This window comes from Tachypleus tridentatus, chromosome 5, assembly GCF_004210375.1.
Source record: "Tachypleus tridentatus isolate NWPU-2018 chromosome 5, ASM421037v1, whole genome shotgun sequence".
NCBI lineage: Eukaryota > Metazoa > Arthropoda > Merostomata > Xiphosura > Limulidae > Tachypleus > Tachypleus tridentatus.
In genome coordinates, this window is record NC_134829.1 from 14,142,042 (window position 1) to 14,165,212 (window position 23,171).

General features: G+C 32.6%; 2 protein-coding genes across 11 annotated transcripts in view; one reads left to right on the forward strand and one right to left on the reverse strand.

Moving 5' to 3' along the window:
• LOC143250568 (uncharacterized) overlaps window positions 1-9,033 on the forward strand; it is a 140,533-nt gene extending 131,500 nt beyond the window's left edge. For all 9 annotated transcript variants that reach the window (XM_076501323.1, XM_076501324.1, XM_076501322.1 and 6 more), the window contains one exon: window positions 1,483-9,033. In XM_076501323.1, coding sequence (XP_076357438.1) covers window positions 1,483-1,622 — 140 coding nt within the window. In that variant the 3' untranslated portion in view covers window positions 1,623-9,033. The remainder of the gene's footprint in view (window positions 1-1,482) is intronic.
• LOC143250571 (uncharacterized) lies at window positions 1,484-23,035 on the reverse strand. 2 transcript variants are annotated; one of them, XR_013028244.1, is made up of 3 exons: window positions 22,270-23,035; window positions 2,725-3,629; window positions 1,484-1,603 (listed from the first exon to the last, which is right to left on the reverse strand). XR_013028244.1 is itself a non-coding variant. In XM_076501330.1 (2 exons), exon 2 carries the CDS (start codon window positions 12,917-12,919, stop codon window positions 12,173-12,175), a length of 747 nt encoding a protein of 248 aa, XP_076357445.1. In that variant the 5' UTR covers window positions 12,920-14,779; window positions 22,270-23,016; the 3' UTR covers window positions 9,098-12,172. The 2 variants fall into 2 exon arrangements, 1 of the variants encoding a protein (XP_076357445.1); XM_076501330.1 differs by lacking the exons at window positions 1,484-1,603; window positions 2,725-3,629 and adding an exon at window positions 9,098-14,779 and having other exon boundaries at window positions 22,270-23,016.
• Between the last annotated feature and the right edge of the window lie 136 nt (window positions 23,036-23,171).

The window sequence follows — 23,171 nt, forward strand, 5'->3', positions numbered from 1 at the left end:
TAGTAATCATCACTTAAAAAAATGAATTGAATCTTTAGAACCATTACCAAAATATAGCCTAAATGAATCTGACAATATTATTCACTTTTCTTTTTTCTTCATTTATGTGCATCCAATTTTTTAATGACATGAATGTTTAATTTTCAAACCTCAGCCATCAACTTGATCTTCAATTAATTAATTTAAAATTAATACCATTACTTCCATCATGTTTCCTATACTTGAAATAGTGTTTGTGTTTCAAAATAGTAAGCTTGCAGGGCTGGTTTTATCTAAAGCAAAATCTAGACTTTATATTTCCTTTATATTTTACAGGAATAAACAACACTGTTACTTTTGTTTTTGTTCAAAATTTTGTGAAATTCTGACAAGTAATTTTCGTGTAAAATTTTAAATTGTTTGTGCCAGCGGGTGAAATTCAGACTAGTTTTCTGTGTAAACACCTGAGATTCGTGATTGGAATTGTGTGTTGACAGCCATTACTTCTTTCCTCAAATTAAATAGATTTATTTGTAAATTTAATTCATAATCTTATTTTCCATATACAAAAGACTGTATGCCTGTGTACACTGTAGTTCATGCAAGCTATATAACCATAGAACTTGCTTGTATTCCAGTATGTGAAGGGTGTGTGTTTACTGTCTACAGTTTATTCCTGTGTACTTACTAATATGTATGCTTTGTAAGTGGTTTTAGCTGACTGGCAGACTATGAACAAAATTATCCAAGTTCTGACTGTTGCTTACTATTGAAGTGTAGTATTATCTTGTTCTGTGTGCCTAGTGTTAACACTAACAAAGATTTTTTTTGCCATTAAATACATGTATAACAAAGATATGTATATTTTACAAAATGATATGTCATCTGAAACCAAAAACAATTGTGCTGTTAAAGAAAAAAAATGCAGCCAAGATAAAAGTTATTTGTTATATAAACAGCAACTAAGTGAATTGATATCAGAATGAAACCAGGGCAAATCAATACATAGTTTAAAATTGCTTCCTAAAAAGGTAAATTTCCTACTTGGTTTAGAATTATTTTGTTATAATGTTTGTCATTTCCATTTATGATGACACAAGTAGGTGTTACTTGTCACTTGTCCACTGTTTTGTACAATAATATTAACAAAAAAAAAGCAATTTTAAACTATCTATCCAATAACATTGATTGTCTTGACTGTATTCTGATATCAATTTTTTTAATCACTCTTTGTATAACAAATAATTTTTTGCCATGTTTTTTCATTGAGTAAAAATTTTTAATGGATTTATGATTTTGCTGTAATTTTTTTTGTTGGGGTTATATACGGTTTAGTTATGCTGCTTTACAAAATATTTTTGCTGTAATTAGTATATTCTTTATTTATATTGTCCTTACGAGAGAGTTTACCATAATTGTTTCTGTAATTAATATACATATTGTTATTTTTATTGGCTTTTATAGTAATGATTTTTTATTCAAATTTTTTTTTGTTTTTTTTAGGGATGCCCACAACATCTTGGGGACCAGATGATATTCCACCTGTGAAGATTATTACTCCTTCTACTCGAAGATCTTTAGCATCTGATGTCCTAGATCGAGCTCGGAGCAGACTAGATCAATTCTGGAAAGGAAACAAATGATGAAGAACCATTTTTAATTCAATTTAATGAAATTAGTACTTTGTCTGTTTTTGATGTATATTCAATATGTTATGGTAGTGTTGTGGAGTGGCTTGATTTTGTTTATAGTTGTAATTTAACTGAATAGTGGTTAGCTTTTGCTCAGGATTATTGAGAAAGTGATGGTGATTTTATATGTGTTAATTTTGTTACATTTTTATACAAGTTGTCATAACTGAAAATGACATTAGTCATTCTTTTACTTAATTTACAAAATGGTAAATTAAGTGTTTTAAACTCATGGTTTTGTTATGTCACAAATGTGGTGGGGTAAATACCAGTTATAACTATTATATTTCAATGGCTAAATATATACCAGATTTTATGTATTTCTCTTCATGTTACATGATGTATTTTTTAAAATTTGTTGATGAATTTTCTTTTAATATTGTTATTGTCTCACAGAAACTAGTTCAGAAAAGCTTCACTCATTGATGTAACCAAGAGAAATATTACATAAAAATATTAAAGCCAGTAGATAAATTATCTCAAAGCTTTTATGACTTAGGATTATTTTATTTGAAAAGACAGTTGACATATTAAATAAAACCTTTTTTCTCCCTTTTTCTTTCTTTTTTTTTGTTTAATGAAGAGAATGTGAAATATGTGTTGTAACTCATAAAAGTATTGATTGAAAGCAAAATGTAGTTTCAATATATGTGACAGCTAATACGACACACAGATGTGGTCTCTCTGTAGACATCTTGTTGCACAGTCGAGGATTTTTTCCTATTCCCATGTGTAAAGTATGTTCCATTACTTCATTTGTAAAGCCATAGTAATTTGCCTCATGAAGTTTGTTTTATTACATACTATATAAAATGTTGGACATTTAGGGTTTTTAACTTAAGATATTTATCAGACTGGAAAGAAAGTACTGTTGTATTTTGAATACTTAAATAAACTTAACAAAAATTAGTCTTCAATTTCAAATTTGATCAGGATAATATTTTCTCTCATTTTATATGACATAATTTCATCTTTGTTTCAAGTTATGAATTCCTTTGATTTGGATTCAAAAAAAAAATTTATGTTAGTTTTGGGTTCCTCATTACTTGCCTACCTTTTACATCTGAGTAATACTGTAAGTATCTGAAAAGATGATAATCAGATGAATTAAGATCTGGCGAATAGGATGGATGAGGTACAACTTCCCATTTCAAGGCTTGAACATTTTTCTTGAGTCATTTTTGCAATGCACACTTTTTTCAATTGACAAATGCAGCTCTTTTTTTTTTTCACAGTGCTTGGTGTAAGCACTGCAACTGATGACAGTTCCAACCATAATTGTTTAAATTGGATCCAAAGTTTTGTGATAGATTACACTTCTGAGATTCCACCAAACACAAAGTAAAACCATTTTATGGGTGTAAGCCACTCTTCAATGTTGGAACAGGTGTCTGACAGGGATTCAACAATTGTCTCTTATATTGAATATGCTCATAAAGAACCACTTTTCATTGCCAGTAACAATTCTTACCAGAAATGGTTTGTTAGCTAGTCTTGTTCTCAAAGATGAACAAATGGTGACCCCCTGAACATGCTGATTATCCACCAAATCATAAGGAACCAATTGTACAAGCTTCAAAACTTTTCCAAGCTTCTGGAGGTTTGAAATAATTGTTGTATGAGTTATATGGAGGTGTTGAGCCATTTTTCATGTGGTCAACTTTGGATTTGCTTCAACTATGGCTTGTAGGGTATCTTTATCGATTGATCTTGGCCTTTCAAAACATGAGGAATGAGACAGATCACATTTTTCTGATCAGAACCTTGCAAGCAATTGTTGATACTTCCTGATGTTCATTATACTTTCTCCATAAACTGTGCATATTTTCTTATAGCCTCTGAAACTTTCCAACATTTTTTAAATTTGTTTCACATACAGTGTTGTATATATGTCTCATTTGTATTCATTTATTGTGTCTTTATAGGTTAAGATTTTGTTCCAAATGTCTATCAATTATTCTGAAATAAGAAATAAGGTTTATTAATACATTGACATAAAAACATAAATTTGCAAGTTCTTTTACATAAAACCAATAACAACTTAAGGGTCCTTACATCAAGCATATTTTAATATTAAAACTTTTGAAAAATGTTTAGAATTAATTAATCTTCAAACTGTCAAAAAACAAACAAACTGGTCATAAATATGATGCTATATTACAACAAGGTATATTCACAATGTGCTAAAAACATGTAGTTTTGATAAAACTGAAATAGAAACCTTTATAATCCAAGTGCTTTTGATAGGTCCACCTTTTGAAAGCACTCAGGTTATAAGGGTTTCTATTTCAGTTTTATCACAACAAGATATATTAAGTTTAATAATATATTACTTTATTGGGCTAGCAGTAAGAGGATATAATAGTACTTTAATCACACATTTGCTGTTGTATGAGATTTGAAGATTGCTTATAATCTACATTGTTATTATGAATGTAATTTTTTTTTTATCAAACTATCCACTTTTTATAAGTGGAACTGTTTCATGCTAATGTATGAGTTTTCATCATGCAATTTTGTAGATGTTTTTCTATAAGTGTAACTGTCCAGTGCTGATGTGTGTGTTTTTAATGATTAGTTCCCTAACTGCCCTTCTTTTTCATAAGAACAATTCCTCATTGTTAATTTGAGTTTCATTAATTGATTTTCTAGTGTCAATTCTTTTTATAAGAACCTGAAATATTCACTGTATACTTTGTAACTTAATCATTAATACTAGTCTACAACATGTGATAGTATGTTTCATTCAAGGCAATTTAGTAGTCTTTAAGATAGGTTTATGGAAGGGGCTTTATTTACCTGTGCCATTATTTGTCAAGTAATTTGTAAGGCTTGACTGAAGTATAATATCAATAGTGACCACATTTACCAAAGTGAAATTCAGCATGGTCTAAATTCTAATATGGTATGCGTAACTATATTTTAAACCATAATTACCAAACTGAGCTTGTGTTACAAGACTGGTGTGGGTTTTAATGTTGTACGTATGGTGTTAAATTATGACCAAACTGAGCTTGTGTTACAAGACTGGTGTGGGTTTTAATGTTGTACGTATGGTGTTAAATTATGACCAAACTGAGCTTGTGTTATAAGACTGGTGTGGGTTTTAATGTTGTACGTATGGTGTTAAATTATGACCAAACTGAGCTGGTGTTACAAGACTGGTGTGGGTTTTAATGTTGTATGTATGGTGTTAAATTATGACCAAACTGAGTTGTTTACAAATGTGTAAGAAAACTTAAAATTGTTTAATGTGTGTCATTTTATTTTTAATCTGCACATTTCTTTGGTTTTGTAATAATTTTATGGTAGTAATCTTGTACCAGAATGCAGTACTCTTAATGCATTAAAAAAATTCAAGGTTTAATATCTTCTGCAACTTTGTTGTTTTCTACAAACAAGTTATCTCTGATCTCAAGGTCAGTCTGTTTATTTTCTTTACAATGAGGACAAGAGTATTAATAAGGTAATAGGAACACTTGAGTAGAAGCTATTATCACTGACATTAATATTTGTGTTTTAAACTCATCTGTGATGTTTGAAGTGATATTTTAACTTGATATGTAAATACAGATATTTTTAAAGTTTAAGTTATTATTGACCCCGTTAGCTTGATAACCCAAAAGCAGAACATCAGTGAGGAAATCTTGCTATAATTAGGGTGTTAATTGGACTATTTGGTAAGGGTTTGTTTTGAAAATATTGTTTAATTTGCTCATGTTCAGTAAAACAATTACTGAAGGGATTATAAAACTGTTTAGACACTAAGTTAAAATGTAAATTAAATTTTGTTTGAAAGAAAATCCAGTGTAGTGAAAATAACTTAAAAGTCTTCAAATAATAATACGAGTCTCAAAATTTGATAATTATAGTTTCTGTACTGAATAGTATGATTTAAGTGCTCTTTTTGAGATAATTATATTACAGTTATTTTTGTATAGAAGAATCTTGTTGGCATTACTTTTATGTTTTTTGATGACAAGAAACTTACTTGAAATAAAAATGTATCTTGAACAGCTGGTATGGGTATTAACATTTTACTAATAAAGCAGAGAACAGGTTGAGGATGACCTAGAAAAGTTGAAACATTGCTCTCTGCTTTATTAGTAAAAGTGTTAATGCCCCTACCACCTGTTTGGAGGTATACACTTTGCTGTTTGTTACTTGAATGACAGCTATTTACAAATGCAAGAACCTTGATAACAATTTTATTTTTTTAATATTAAGTAAGGTTCCTTTTTTATTGTACACTAAGGATTTAAATTCACTGGGACATTTCCAGATATGTCACAGTTTTCTGTTTTGATGGGATTATTCTGATTTTTAACTCCAGATTATGCCATTAAAATCATACTTTAAATTCCATTTTTGGCCTGGAGGTGGGGGGTGTGTGTCACAATTTTATGGGGTGTAAAGGTAACACTAGAGATTTCTAGTCACTTAAGTACTTATACTTTTTCAACCATACTAAAAACAGACAGAAATAATTTCATAAAAATTGAAAGAAATATTGTGCCAGTGACAAAATCATATTGATAACTACTCTACTCTTGTGTTGGAGCAGGTTTATTAGTTTCATTTGAAAGATGTTGAAACAAATCCCTCTGGGCAAAAATGCACATCTGGGAAAGCAAGGAGGAAATAGTTCCATATCAGGATGCCACCCTCTCAAGAAAAAAAAATGAAATATTGAAAATAATAGATAATCTTGCACATTGAAACTAGGCTTTACATTTCATGAAAATATTTTCCGTTTGCACTGACTGAATTTAAAAAGAAGGGGGGACAAGAAAAACAAAATAATTATGGATTAAAATCCTATTTATAGGAACAATGAAACAAGTATGACAAATAGACCTAGGTAAAGTTACAGTATGAACATCTGTAGGATTGGGTCTATGATAAAGAGTGAGTAATGATATTTTTCAGCTGTTATAGGTATCCTGCATCTAGACTGGGTAAATGGTTATACGTAACATGAATTATTTTTATATTCTGTGTCTAAGTTTTACTGGAGGTGAGCACTTTTCTGTTAGATTTAACTTATTTTATATTTGGGTATTACTGAAAAGTGTACACTTTTAAGTGAGTGTCACTGAAAGTTTTACATTTTGTTTCTACATTTTAATAAAAGTTATTTTACAGTTTATTTTAGGTTTTACAGAGGTTTTTAGGTTTTACCAAAGGTTCTAACGCTTTCAGATTTTATTAAAGATTTCCACAGTTCATGCCAGGTGCCACTCAACTTCTGCTTTATGTGTGGGTGTTGTTGAAGGAAGTACATTTAGTTCCTAAGTATATTAAAAGTTTGGCTCTGAACAGGATACATTGTTTTTGTGGGTTTTACTTATATTTGTGTAAGTTTTGTCGAAAGTCATACCAAAATTTGTACATTATGTTTTTTGAAGAGGGTACAATGTATATGTAAGTTTTACTGAACTGTATACATTCAGCTTCAAAGTTCTACTAAAATATGTATATTTAGTATCAAGGTTTTACCAGTAGTGCTTTCTTCCAATTTTTAGTGACCATTTCACATTTTATTTCTAGTTGAAGAGTTAGTTTGTAATTTTTTTCTGTTGATAAAATTTGTTTAGATTTATCTGTGATAGCATGTATTATAATTTATTTTTTGCATGACTGTTTTTTATGAAGTATGCATGTTGTATTATATGTATATTTTGTTCAATCATTCTATGTTTTGACAAAATTTATTTGCAAATTATTTTTTTGTAATAAGGATCACTCTACTCTCTTTTATTCACTTGCACTGTTATTTTGTTTTAATATATATCAACCATAGGTGGTGAATGTGACTCATACTGTTAATATAGTAAAATATTACCTCACTTCCAAAACTGTGATGTGGAGTTATTTGTTTACAAATTTTCCTCAAGTTTATATTTCATGGTATTTCAACTTTATAATTTGTGTGTGTTTTAGATTCTTTGAGTTGTGACAACAAAGAAAATTTTGTATTGTTTTCATTTTTCAGTGTATGAATACTTTTAGAATGAAGTTAGTAGGTTATAATTACTCAATACTCTTTTGATTTATATACAGTATGGTGCAGCTCAGTGAATGTGTATTGTAATGTTTCCAGTAATGAAAGCTTGTGGACAGAATATTGTAATGTTTCTAACAATGAAAACTTGTAGATAGAAGATTTTAATGTTAATAATATAAAAGCTTGTGGATGGAAGATTGTAATGCTTGTATAGTGATTGCATATCTTTCTGAGAAAAGACTGTTGCATAGATTTGAAACTGAATTTAAGTATTGTGAAAACAAAATACATATGGCTATATCAGCTGCTAGTTTTACTGTCAACTAATGTATTATATGCTATTAAACATTAAAAATTCCAATTGTGCACACAGTTTCCCAGGTTAAACTTGTGTGAAATATAAATACTACATGTGTTACAAATTAAAAACATTGCTTGAATCCTGTTTAAGTTTGGGCTTTCAGTTACAAAAATCATATTGCAAAATATTTCACAAAGTAACCAGCATATCTATCATATGGTGAGATATTTTTGTAAAATTTCTATTTCCTTGCTTTTGATTTTAATGTAGTTTCACTAGATAACATTTTTGTAAATGGTAATATAAACTGTTACTGAACTATTTCATTATAATAAATTATCATTTCAGTTTCTTAAGTATCATTGTTATTATGCTTTATCAACAAGTTGTTACCTTTAACATAAGATGATATTTACATGTTTTTTTATATATCAAAAAAGGAGATATATGCATTTTTTATTCAGATTGCCAATACAATACTTCATGATGATATTGCTGTAAGAAGAGTGACTATTAAGTACAGATGATTTTACCTTAATTTGGTAATTTTTTGTGTTTTTTTTAATTACTGTTTAGTTTATTCTTATAAATTTCCATATATATCCTCAGGTGAATTTAACAGTTTTATTATTTCTGTCATATGTTGTAAAGTTTATCACAGTAATTGATGTTTTCTCTTTATCACCCAATTATACTTGTTGAGACAATTATATAACATTGGTTATTTTGTTGAATTTCTTGTTATAATTGCTTCAACATCACTTTTCATAAATTATGAGAAGAACTTTTGCAAATGAAAATGTAAATTTGTGTGTGGTGACTTTATTAACCTCTACAGGGATCAACAAAGTCTGTTGTGAAGAAAATAAATTATTAGCTTGTATTTGATTATGAAGCAAATTATATTTGATCATCAGAAAATTAACTTTTGTTAATCTAATAAATAAAGGAGGTTAAGCAAAAATTAGCTTAAAAGTTTGGCTTTTTTTTTCCTTGAAAAGCTGATGTTTTTGTAAGTCTGGAGTGACATAATAAATAAAATGGCTTGAAGTATTTGTGCATGTTTTATTAGTTGTGTGTTCTGGTATCATAACCAACTGATGTAAACCTAATCAGTACCATTTAATAATTTGTTACACTTACAAGTTTTATTTTCATTAATACACACACATACACTCGCTAGTTTAAACTTGTTAACCCTGTCTAACTAGCTAATTATGCTCGTATGCAGTAATTGATGTTGCAGCATCACTTAGATGTAACTTTTCAAGATTCTGTATTTTTCAAATGTTAATAGTTGTAGAGGTTTTTGATACATCCTGTTTTATCATAAAGTTTTATTGTTGACTCAAATAACTAACTTATTTTGAACCACGCTATTTATTGGATTGAACTTTTGATAACTCCTTTGGTAGATAGAGTGAACATTTTAAACCCAACTATACAAGTGATTAAACTCCTAATAATGTCAGGTTTTATGTATGGGCTAAATTCTTTATAGTAGGGGTAATGATTTGTTGGCATTAAGTTTCAACATTAAATAAAGAATATGTAGTTCATTTGTTTTAAAATAATATATTAAAACAAATCAAACATATACGAATGCTCATTACACTGTTGGATATCACAGTTATATTTAGAGCTTAAATAATTATCTCTTTTTTTTTTTTTTTTTAAAGTTCACACAGGTTGTTTCAGTCTCTTTAAAACACAGTTGACAAGACAAATTACTTTTCTCCACTCTATTATCACAATATAATCTATGATAACTTCATTTTAAATCTGCCACAGTACTCGTTTTCTGGCTGAATTCACAATTACTCAGTTTAGATCTATCTATCTAACTTAAACTTCATTTTGTATTGTATTTGTAGCTATACCAAGGCTTAGAATTTTCCACATACTATGATATGTCAGGATGCAATAATCATTTAAAACAATGAGAAAACTTTAGAAGGTACTGGTAACATTATATAATAATACAACAATTAACAACTAGTGAACTTCACAACGCATGATTTGTAAAAAAAAAAAAAAAAAGTTAAATAACAAATGCGTGATAAATATTCCTTATAAAAATAAATTTAATATTTGCACTATATCCAAATGGGACCAGTCGTGTATACCTAACAATAAAGTCTCTCTTTAAGCGAAAGATATATAAATACTTTTTGGTTTATTTACAAAGTTTACTCATACAGTTTACAGCAATATTTGCATTTGTTTATGGCCTCAATGCAGAACCAGTAGTTCTGAAGGTACAGTGCCCATTATGGTCCTTGCGATATCGATTTTTCGCCTCTGGGTGTAAGCAAGGAGCTGATGATGCACCCAAATGATGAAATCTTTCTCGTTAGAGGTAGCCCTGAAAATTATGGATGGCATATATGATGACCAAACAGGTATGTGCAATCACAGAGTATTTTTATTGCTTGAAAACATTTTTATTGACGTGCATAAGGGGAAATGTTTTGGAATTTCGCACAAAGCTACTCGAGGGCTATCTGTGCTAGCCGTCCCTAATTTAGCAGTGTAAGACTAGAGGGAAGGCAGCTAGTCATCACCACCCACCGCCAACTCTTGGGCTACTCTTTTACCAACGAATAGTGGGATTGACCGTCACATTATACACCCCCACGGCTGGGAGGGCGAGCATGTTTAGCGCGACGCGGGCGCGAACCCGCGACCCTCGGATTACGAGTCGCACGCCTTACGCGCTTTGCCATGCCAGGCTTTAAGGGGAAATGACCCATCTACATATTCTCTGATTCTAATGTCTGAAACATCAACCTGAATGATTAATGTTTGTTTAAGTTTGGAATTCTAAACATAGCAGATTTCCCAACATGTTCTATAACTTCTGGAATGCCATTTACTGTTGTTGGTTCCATTTCACCTACTTGGGTTGACCTTTCTTAATCAGATCAGTCAGTGGTGCAGCAGCTCCAACATAGTTTAGGAGGAATTTCCAATAGTATCCTGTTAACCTCAGGAAGAACCTAATTTGATGCTTGGTCGTCAGCGCTGGTGCCATCTTGTATGCAGATTAGCTTCTCATTTGTCATGGCTATCTTTCAGTTGCTTACTTTGTGTCCAATAAACTCCAGCACTCTGTGCTTCTTCAGATGGTTTACTTATTTAGCTGTATATGTCAGAATGTCGTCCTCATAATGTTAAATATTGGTGGTTTTGTACATCTTTCTTTTCACGTGATTGAATGTCAGTGCTGAGTTGACTAACTCAAATGGCATCTTGAAATGAAAACATCCATTTGTTGTTAAAAAGGCTGTCTTCTCTTTTGGTTCTATCTATTTTTGGGATCTGCCAATAACCTTTACTGAGGTCGATCTTGAAAAAGAAGTTCCCCATATAGCTTCTGGGTTGCTCATAGGCTCAGAGCTAAATTTTGTCAGTAATTTCCGCTTGTGAAAGTTTATGCAAAAGTAATTTAATCCATTCTTGTTCTTCATGGATTATCAATGGTGAAGAGTAGGCTGAATTTGAAGGCTCAATGATCTTGGCTTCTAATATTACCCCGACTTCTCTTATCACAGAAGACATCACCTTGCTTGAATCTCTGGTCTTGGTCTTATGTTGTACAAGATATATTTTGCTTGTGAAGATATTTACACGGTAGATGCTGTAGCTTCTTTTTCTACTTGCCAGTCAGTTCTTCACTCATAGTAATTTCGTTGTACATCTCATTTCCATCTAATGATCTTAGACCTAGTAGGGCTTCGTCTTCTATGACAAAGTCACCATCTTCTGGTTCTACAACTATGGCAGCCACACCTGCAATGTTCATATGTATCTCAATTAGCTACACCTTTTAGGTTTCCTTTCTCCCTCAAAGTATCGTTTCAACAGATTGGTGTGGTAAATTTTGATTTTCTTGTCTTAGCTTATAGTCCATTCTGTTGACCACTTCCTGTACTTCAAAAGGTCTTTTACACTGCAATGTGAGTTTGTTATTGTCTGTGGGTAGTAGAAATAAGACTTTCTGTCTTACCTTGAAAAGTTAATCCTTGACCTTCTCGCTATATTAGTGCTTCTGACTGCTTTAGGATGCATACAAGATTTCTCAAACAAATTTACATGTCTCCTCCAGTCGTTTTATGAGATCTAACACATACGGTCGTGTTTTCCTGACTTTTGACTTTTATTCTCATGTCCACAGTTCTTTCAGTGTCTACATTAAACCCCGTACCATTCTTTTGTACAATAACTCAAAAGGTGAAAATCCTGTACACAATTGTGGGACTTCTCTGTAAACAAATAATACTCCTTGTCCCAGTTGCATGGTCTCTCCTGGTACATCTTTTTCAGAATACTCTTTAAGACTATGTTAACTTTCTCACAAAGTCTATTATATCTGGGTGTTAAAGAGTTTTTAGTGCAGATGAATTTGCACACCTCTTGCATAAGTTCTGAAGTAAACTGGGTTTCTCTATTACTCAACATTTCTTTTAGAGAAAGCCTGTTTTTCAGAACACTTCCAGGAAGGCTTTTTTCTACTCTATCCATCTCAATCTTTGGCAGTGCTATGAATTTTGGATGAGATGTCACAATGTCGACTACTGTCAGTATGTACAGGTTACCCTCATCAGCTGCAGGTGCTAGTGGTCTTATCAAGTCCACAGGTACTCTGCTGAATGGCTCTTTTATGAGAGGTATCTCACCCAGTAGCACATTGGCTACCTTCCCTCTAGGTACTGTCCTTTGGCAGATGTCACATGATGTGCAGAATCTGGTCACATTTCCAATGATCCTGGCCAGTGAGAGTTGCTGGTGATTATGCTTGCCATCTTCTTTACTCATACATATCCTCCCACAACTGACTGATGAGCAAACTTCATCACTTGAGTATTCTGTCGGTACTATCATCTGTTTGACTTCCCAGTAGAACAACCATTTGCTTCTAGTCCTCTTTTCTATGGACATGTTCTTCACTTTCTTCTTAGCACAATCCCAAAGTTTCTACAGTAAATTCTGCGTTTTCTTCAGTTCCTGTAGAGTCACATTAAGGATGTCACTTTACGAGACTTGAAGAGGCTTAATATCTTGCTTGCTCTTCTTTACTTGCAGATGCGGTCATCAGTCTCCTTTCTGTATGGTTTCTCCAAAAATCTATTGTCTGGTATATTGTTGATCACCAAGTCATAGATGGATGCCTTCATACACATGACATGGAGTGTTCATCTTTATTTTTGCTATGGGAAACCCTCTCACCGTTCCATCAATCGGCATACATAAATACCTGTCATCCGTCCATTAGATACTGCACTCGATGTTTCATAATACTTTCAGGTTCTTGTCATCAACTTTCATCTAATGGCAATTTATGATTTGTTGACATTTTTCATAGTTTGTTTAATGCTCTAACGTCTTTGGCACTGTTGACCAATTTGCTATTTTGAGCTGTCCATCAATTATGCACTGTTTAGTTATGGTAATAGACATTCCTCCTTTTAGTAAATCTAGCGAGTTGTCTTTATTTCGTCTAGTAGCAAAATCCACAGTGACAGACACTTTTCTTATTTTTTGCCACCACCATCTTACGGCTGTGTTGCAAAATGTTAAACAAACGTTTCAGCTTTTTTTCTCACGAGCCAAACTGTCGTTTTACGGTAAACACATGCTTTGACCAAACTAAACAATGAATTTCGAACGTGTTGCAAAATAATATAGTTGTGAAATGCTAACGATAGGCGAACGTTGAACACTTCTGTCAAGAGCAACTCGCACAGTCTGCATATCAGAAATAATGGAGAGGATCCTTATGTAAAGTGATTGCAACAAGACGAAAATGTTAGTTTAGACAATTGTGTTAAGAGACGTGAAATATGATCTGATACCACTTAGTTGGAAATATGTTTACTCAAGACATATACTATACAGGAAAAAAAAACCACTTTAATTGCTGGACCAAACACCTTGATGTCTACCTCCATGAGTCTGAATGGATTATGCTGCCAAATTTATGTTTCTGAAAAAAAAAGTGAGGTTGTTCCTAACAGCAGAGCTGTTTCCGGCCTCTAGTTAGTTTCAAAGAGTTCTAGGTTGTTCCTGACTTTCCAGTTGCTCCAGTTCTTTTAGTTAAGTTACCGAGGAAGACATTAAAACAGAAAATGGCAGTTTGTCTATAAGTGCAAGACTCATACTACACTAACTAGACTTAACTTTTAATTGCTATTTTTTCACTAATAATATTGCCAGATAAAAATATGGTAAATAATTATATTTCGTATAAGTTAAACAAGCACAGATATAAGAAGTTATAATGGCTACAGTTGGTGCTGATGTTACTGCTAACTAGAGTGCATGCTCTAGACCTAAAGTAGAGAAAAGATCTGCTTTTGATGGTTGAACTGGAATTAATAATAATAATGAAGAACGTAAATAGCCATCAGCTCTAATACAAAGAGATGCTACTCATCTAACCCTGGCCATACCGGTATTTTATGGCAAACCAGATGAAGATGTAGAAAGTTTTTTTTTTTAACTCTATCAATGTAGTTGCAAGAATATAACTCTAGATCGATGCCCAAAAGAACAGATGGTAATAGTCAGCATTTTACCAGAGCTTGTGCACAATGGACAGAATCTACAAATTTCAAGTAGTAGCTCGTAGATCCTCAGAAGAATATGGTATGCAAGAAATTCCTAACACAAACATGAAACGAACACAAGCAACACTTCAAGTAAAAGGCGAATCCGTCTGAGGATTTGGACATAGGCTGCAAAATTTAGGAAATAGATGAAGAAGAGCATACAGACATCCACCAGGTTGTTCAGGATACCCTGAAATAAAATTATGATAGTGGGTTAATTAACAATGTAACCAGAAGAAACGTAGATGAGGCAAACATATCTGATGCTACATTATCAGATCTGACAGAAGCAGTTACCAGAGAAAAAATACGAGAAGAACAAATGTATAAAAAGCATTCAGCCATAAACATGGTTAGAGAGTAAAAGTTAAATAAAACTAACTTTCAAAACCCAACTCAGCCTAAAACTGATTGTCTAAAATGCTTTAACTACAATAAGTCAAGGCATTAGCTGAAAACTGTTATCAGAAAAACGACAGGCGCGGCTTTTGTACTTTGCCTATGGACTTCAGGATCATACGGCGATAAACTCAGAGTAATAATGAAAATGAATAAAGAATGAGCTACCAAGGCTATAAGTTATTTACCAAAGTTTTCAGAAAATACTAAGTCAGCAATTCGCAAAGAACAGCCAAAAAAAGTTGATTCCGACGGAATTACGTGTCAAAATTAGTTCCGACGGTATGGAACAAATGACTGAGCATAAGGTACATTAACGAAGTGTCATGAGTAGTAGTAACAGAAGTAGAAAGCTTAACATGTTAGTTATTAGAGGATACATGTCTCGTCCGTCTCTACTAAGTGCAGATTTTGTCAAAAGAACTCTAACAGTACTTAATAACACCTGGGAAGAAGTAACTAATTGTATGTTAACTTCTATCATAGGATATCTAGTGAAGACATTAGATAAATATGGATTACAATTGAAAATAAGAAAAAATTGAATTTTTCTTATAGCAAAGCCACATCGGGCTATCTGCTGTGTCCACCGAGAAGAATCGAACCCCTGATTTTAGCGTTGTAAATCAGAAGAATTACCGCTGTCCCAGTGGGGGACAAATTTAAATTGAACACCCGTTTTCATCTGTAAAAAAAAAAAGAAAATTGCAGATTTAGATACAGAAGTTATTTTTGGACAAGCTTTCTTGTACACTTATGATACCAGTATATCACTTACCTCAGTTAAGTTGCATGTTCAAATAAAGGTCTTAAGTTTTGAAGGGTTTGCTCCCTCCAATTTATATGTTGCTATAAATGAAGCAATAAATTATTCTTCGCTGACTAGAGATTGTTCAACGTCAATTGCTTGTAGCAAGGATAAGGATCTAAACCAGTCTTCAAATAGCACTGATGCCATTTCATGCAGCGATGACAAGTAGGGGAGGTAAAAAGAGGAAAAGTAAGTCGAAAAATATAGACAAAGAAGACAGTAACGTTGAGAAAATAAAAAAAAGTTCTAAGATAAATAAGAGTTTTCAGAAGAATAAAACTAGCAGAGTAAAAACTAGACTAAGAGAAGAAGCTAAAATAGTAACTAGACAGGAAATAGCTTCAAACCTTTCAGATGGCTCTACCCTTAGTAATCGAACATCTTAACAGGAGAGTTTCAATCACAGAATATCTGTACGTTTAGCTAAAATTATGGAAGTACCTCACAGAAGTCAAACTGTTGTGGAAGCCAAGGTAAAACTATTAAAAATAGATGAAGATACCTTTATAGAGCTTGTGGGAATGGAAAAGACAAGTATATAAATATTTTAAACGTAAATGAAGAAAAAGTAGTACTACTTTTATGTGGTAGGTAAATCTAGAAGTATAGAAAAGATGACATCAGTGGAACAAACTGATAAGACGAGGGCCTGATCACATAAAATAGACTGGGGTTCTATTTTAGGAGATGTAGAAACTAAGCAAAGACAATCGTTGATACAGTTGCTAGAATACAGAAAGATGTTTGTTGGGGAAGGAGATTCTAATAGGTGCACAAATAAGATAAAAGATAAAATAGTATTAAGTGATAATAATCCTATAGAGTGTCAGAGAAACACAGAGTTGATTTAAAACATGTGTTCAAAACATGCTTGATCAAGTTGTAAAAGAGGATAGTATTAAAATACAAAATAGTATATAAAATTGGGGTGAAAACTCGACAAGTTAAAATAACTTTATTAATAAAGCAAGAAAATAGCCCTTCATCAGGTAATAAGTGGCAATGAAACTGTTAACCGGTAACTTGATAAAAATCTGTTGTTCGAAACATCACCTTTTACATCAAGTTATTTTAATTTAGCGAGTTTTTTTGGCATTACTTTATATACTATTTTACTTTTTGTTGTTTCCTTGTCTACACAATTATTTTATTGTCAGAGGATAGCAGTAGTCCTTGTGCACCACCAGTGGTACTACAACGTAAGGAAGACGGCGATTTGAGGTTTTGCGTGGACTTTAAAAAAAAATTGAACTTTATTACTTCTAGATACTAGTGTATCCGTTACTCAATATCCAGATATTGGACACGTGAGGTAGCAGTAAATAGTTTTCATTTATGGTCTGGCAAAGTGGTTATTGGCAAATAGAGTTAGAAGAAGAAAAGGCAAAAACGGCTTTTGTATTACTTTCAGGAAAATACCACTTCAACAGAATCTCACTTGGTTTATGCAATTCTCCCTCCACATTCCAAAGATTGATGGGCATTGTATTATCAGGATTTCAGGATTCAGAATGTTTCTATTATTTATACGACATCAAAGCTTTTTCATCAACATTTGAGGACCGTTTAGAAGAACTGAGACACATAGTTGATAGATTCCGTATAAGCCTAATTTTAAATTCGAACCAAGCAAATTCCACTTTTTAAGAAAGCAACTGGAATTCTTGGGTCACGTAGTAACCGCAGAAAGTGTAAAACCTGATCTAAAGAAAGTTGAACTATGCAAAAACTACCCAGTCCTAAAAGCACTAAAAGATATACGTACATTTTTAGGTCTTGCAGATTTTCACGGAAGATTCATTCCATATTTTGAAGTTTTAACCAAATCTCTAACAGAATTGACTGAAAAAGACAGCTTTTCGCCGGAGAGACAAAAAACGATAAGTTTTGAAAAATTAAAAAACTCGGTATTGAAAGCTCCGATCTTGAGTTACTCATATTTTATTAAATAATTTATTCTAAACACAGACGTGTCAGTTTTTCCTATATGTGATTTATTTTCTCAATTAGATGAGAATGGAAAATAACACTCTATTGAAAATTAAAGTAGGCAGTTAGGAAAAGCTAAAATGAATTATTCAGTAAGTGAACAGAAAAGCTTAACTGTAGTATATGGCATTAAAACATTTCCTTGTTATATATGCACGGTATAAAATTTACCATTATTACAGATCATGCCCATTTACAATGGTTAATGACATTGAAAAGAACCATTGTCTAGACTATATGTCCTCCAGTGGCACAGCAGTATGTCTGCGGATTCACACCAATAGTAATCTGGTTTCAATACCCGTGGTGAGCAGAGCAGAGCAGAGACAGCCCAATGTGTAGCTTTGTGCTTAATTTAAAAAAAACAACAAATAAACTAGATTAGCTAGATGGTCTTTATTATTACAGGACTGTGATTTCAAAGTTAGACACAGATCAGGTAGAAAATGATCTAACATAGTTGCATTAAGTGGAAACGTAGTAGAAGATGTTAAAAATAAAGAGAAACGTGATTAACCTGATAAAGGAAGTCAAACATTAGAGTAAACAGTTGTGAATTTCATTGGGATCTAGCTCGTATAATCAAAGGGCAAAAAGAGGATTCCGTAGTCAATGTATTAAGTTAAAAAGTGTTTAAGAGAGAAGAACTAGAAGCTAAATAGATGCTTGATTGATATCTATTTTATACAGACGAGTTAGCAATAAACAAACTAGAGAAGAAATAATTCAATTAGTTGTATCCTATAACTTAAAGTGTAAAGTTATGAGAACTTATCGTGACATTCCTTTCGCAGCACACCTATAATTTGAGAAAATATGTAATAGAATAAGCAATATGTTTATCTGGTAAAACGTGAGAAAATGTATTAAAATTATTGTGAATCGTGCATAGAATATCAAAAGCGAAAATCCATCCCACATTTTAAAGATGTTCCCTTATAAAAAATGCCAAACTTAACCACACTCTTTCAGTTAGTACCTATGGATATCTTAGGTCCTCTACCAACATACTATGTAGAAATAAATATGTATTAGTAGTAGCAGACTAGTTAACTCGATACCCAGAAGCCACATGCTTACTTGATCAGAAAGCTGAGACAGTTACAAAAACATTTGTAAATCAAATATTTGCCAGGCATGGAGTGCCACAGTACACTTTAACAGATCGAGGTGGTAACGTTATTTCTCACTTAATGAAAGAAATTGTTTCAAACCTTGGGAATGAGCAGAATTGAAACTACAGCTTATTATCCGATAGCTAACAGCCTGGTAAAAGATTCGTTTGAACACTTCTAAATAGAATCTCACAATATTGTGAAAAAGATGAACAAAGGACATGGAATGAACAGATATCATTGTCATTACTAACTTGTAGAGGTGCAGAAAACTAATCTACACAATAATTCCCCTCTTAATATTTGCATGGTAGAGATGTGGTTTTACCAATGTAGGAAATATTAACATCTAATAAAACGAGTTATGATATAGATGAAAATTATAAAACTGAGTTGATCAAAAGAATGCAGTTAGCTTTTGAAATAGCAGAAAAATATTTAACAAAAGCAGCAGAGCAAAAAGAGAAATAAGCTGAAAAGAAAGTCCAGATAAGTATTATAAACATAGGAGATAAGGTTTTGTTGTATACCCTTGGGGACCGCATGGCCAAGTGTGTTAAGGCGTTCGACTCGTAATCCGAGGGTCGCGGGTTTGAATCCCGGTCGCACCAAACATGCTTGCCCTCCCAGCCGTGGGGGCATTATAATGTGACAGTCAATCCCACTATTCGTTGGTAAAAGAGTAGCCCAAGAGTTGGCAGTGGGTGGTGATGACTATCTGCCTTCCCTCTAGTTTTACACTGCTAAATTAGGGACGGCTAGCGCAGGTAGCCCTCGAGTAGCTTTGCGCGAAATTAAAAAAACAAACAAAAACAAATAATGTATATCCCTAGTGTTAAAAAACGGAAATACTAAGAAGCTAGCAAAGACACCGAAAGGCCTGATTGGAATGACTAAGTAAACAAGTCCAATTAATATAAAACTCGGGAATTATATAACAGAACTAAACAGTTAGTAGATGTAAATAAGATGAAGAAAGTTAGGGAATGGAAACCATACCCATGTGACAGAAGTAAACAGAAGACAGAAGAAACTGGAGTATAAAAATCAGAAGAAGAAGCAGTAACTTCAGATATAGAATGCAGATTATAATAGGATAATGGTTGAATCTATCTCTGAGAACGAACCAGACAGTGAATCAGGAAATAGAAAGGATGACGAAACAGAAGAAATCATTATATCTGAATAAACATCGTAAATACCAATGGTATATCATTATCACTTTAGTTCACGAGGTCCGATAACCAAACAACAGAAACAACATTAGCATCTAGAAGTCGAAGACTAAGATTTAACCCAAAAGTGTAACATCACAGACCAAGTCGCATAAAAGTATGTAAGTAATAATAAAGTAAATGTCATAAGAGCATTTAACCATATGCTAGCTTGATAATCACATTTGCTATATTTATTCAAACAGTAATATTATGTGCGATTGCATGTATGTGTATGTTACGTTATTTCTTTCAATACTTAAGTTATGTAACTTAGTTGTAGATATATGTTTAGATACTCCAGAATTGTTGTGATGTTACTTGTTGACATACTAGCAGGACAAGATGGGCGTATTGTTCCAATAAAAACTAAGGTAGGATATATGGATAACTGTAGGAGATACTTCATTTTCACAACACGTAAGATAATTGATACGTTTAAAGGAAGAACTGGTGATATTCGAAAAAATCTCTTAAACGGGAACCTACTGTAAATTTTAATTTAAATGAAGGAGCAGCCATAATGGAAATATTACGGATAATACAGACAGTTTTAATAAATAATTATGGCACGTTAATTTATAAATATCATGCATAATTCGACGAATTATTGAAAAACTAAGCGACATCAAAAGTAACGTTTAGATTTCAGACAGACATAGATAGACTGATTAATGTACGTGGAAGTATTTTAAATTTTCTTTTAGAAACTGCAATGGCATAAGTTTGTTTTGTTTTAAATTTCGCGCAAAGCTATACGAGGGCTATCTGCATTAGCCATCCCTAACTTAGCAGTGTAAGATTAGAGGGAAGGCAGCTAGTCATCACCACCCATCTCCAGCTCTAGATCTACTCTTTTACCAACGAATAGTGGGATTTACCGCAACATTATAATGCTCTCACGGCTGAAAAGGCGAGCATGTTTGTTATATGGATTCAAACCTTCGGCTCTCGGATTACGAGTCGACTGTTTTAACCACATGGCCAAGCCGGGCCACAACATCATAAGACTTGACAGAATAAAATAAGAAAGTAGACGACCAAAGACGAGTTTCTAAAGAAACGATACATTTAACAGATGAGTAGGCAACTATGATGAACTATTTGACTAAGACATTTGAATAACATGAAGAAATCAGACGAGTATCAATAGCTTTAGTAAATACTACTAGTGAATTAACTCATACTAAACTTGAGCAAAGAGAAGTTCACAAAGCAGGAGCGGAAATGCTAGTTTTTAATGCCAGAGTCCAAAATAATTCACAACAGTTTACAGTGAAAAGTTGTAGGGCAGAATTATCTAAGTTAGTTCAAGGTTTATATGTAGCTGCTGACAGAAAATTGAAATCTTATTTGTTTCTCCCTAGCAGATTAGAGAAAATACTAGATGCAATTGAAAAGAGATTAACTCCACATCTGTAGTTTGTAATCTCCACCCAAATACAGTGCATACAGTCCATAAATTATGAATTGCAAAGACACCTGTAACCAGAGATACTTTAAGAATGTTAATATAAATAGCCCTAAAAACTAAAGATAGTTAAACTTTATAAAATTGTACCATTAATTTTAACTTGAAACTATTGAGTTTCTTTAACAGTAGATAATGAAAAACATCACCTAGCTGAATCCAATGACCAGCAAACTTAAGTAGAATTAACTGAAAAAGATACATTAAAATGCATAGACGGTTCTGTCAGAGTACGTGTTTCATCAGAATTTGAAGCGGCTTGAAAGTTTGCATAAGTTGTGCTAGCATTGGAACCACGTAAGCGAATAGAGAAGGCATGACATTATTTTTGTAATCTATTCAAGAGGCAGAAAAATTAATAGACACGTTGACTAGCCTGTTTTACACACTACGAAATGTTATAATACAATAATACTCAATCAAAACAGCGAGAAAAACTTAGAAAGTTCTAGTAACGTAACGCAATAATACAACAAATGTCAATTCATAATAATTGAGCTGTACAATGTATGATTCATACTCTCTTACATAAACAAACTTACGATATGCTATTGCTTTTAAAATAACTAAATTTAACATTCGTTCTATACTTAAATCATCTAAATCACAATACTCGCTTTAAACTTAAAGAGTCGTATATATATATATCTACATGGTAGTTGTTTTCATAAGTCTACTTACATCTGGAACTAAGCTGTAGAAATTATTTCCATACGTTTACTTATGTCTGGAACATAGCTGTAGAAGTTGGTTCCATCAGTCTATTTACTTTTGAAACTCTTGACTTGAATGTTGTTTTCATTTATCTTTAGAATATAAGTGTTGTGAAATGAATAATAATTTTACACTGACCTTGGAACCAGTAAGTTTGTTGCCTGTTGACAAAGTACAGGATGTCCAAGACGTCTGGATCCATACGGAGAATAGACATTACATTTTTAAAGTTAAACAAACGCGTTTCTAGTGTTATTTGTATATATTTCAGTTTGTTTTTGAATTTCGCACAAAGCTACTTGAGAACTATCTGTGCTAGCCGTCCCTAATTTAGCAGTGTAAGACTAGAGGGAAGGCAGCTAGTCATCACCACCCACCGCCAACTCTTGGGCTACTCTTTTACCAACGAATAGTGGGATTGACCGTCACTTTATAACGCCCCCACGGCTGGGAGGGCTAGCATGTTTGGGGCGACGCGGGCGCAAACCCGCGACTCTCGGATTACGAGTCGCACGCCTTAACGCGCTTGGCCATGCCGGGCATATATTTCAGAAAAGATAATACTCTGATGGCACAGTATACCAATATTTTACATGTGTATGGCAGTTAACTGCATACATTTTGAATAATAATTAAATTAACAATAAACTGTGTATTTTTCCATATGAGTCCAGACTTTTGGGATACCCAGTACAATATTCATAGTAGAAGCTCTTATCGAAAAAAAACTGTGCTATTTCTTCCCTTGTAAAAGATTCATATAATTCCTAATTTGTTTTACAAACAAATTATTAAACTCGTCACTGCATCATGGTGATGAAAACAAAAATGACCCACGTGAAATAAGCGTGATGGATTATAGCTGAAAT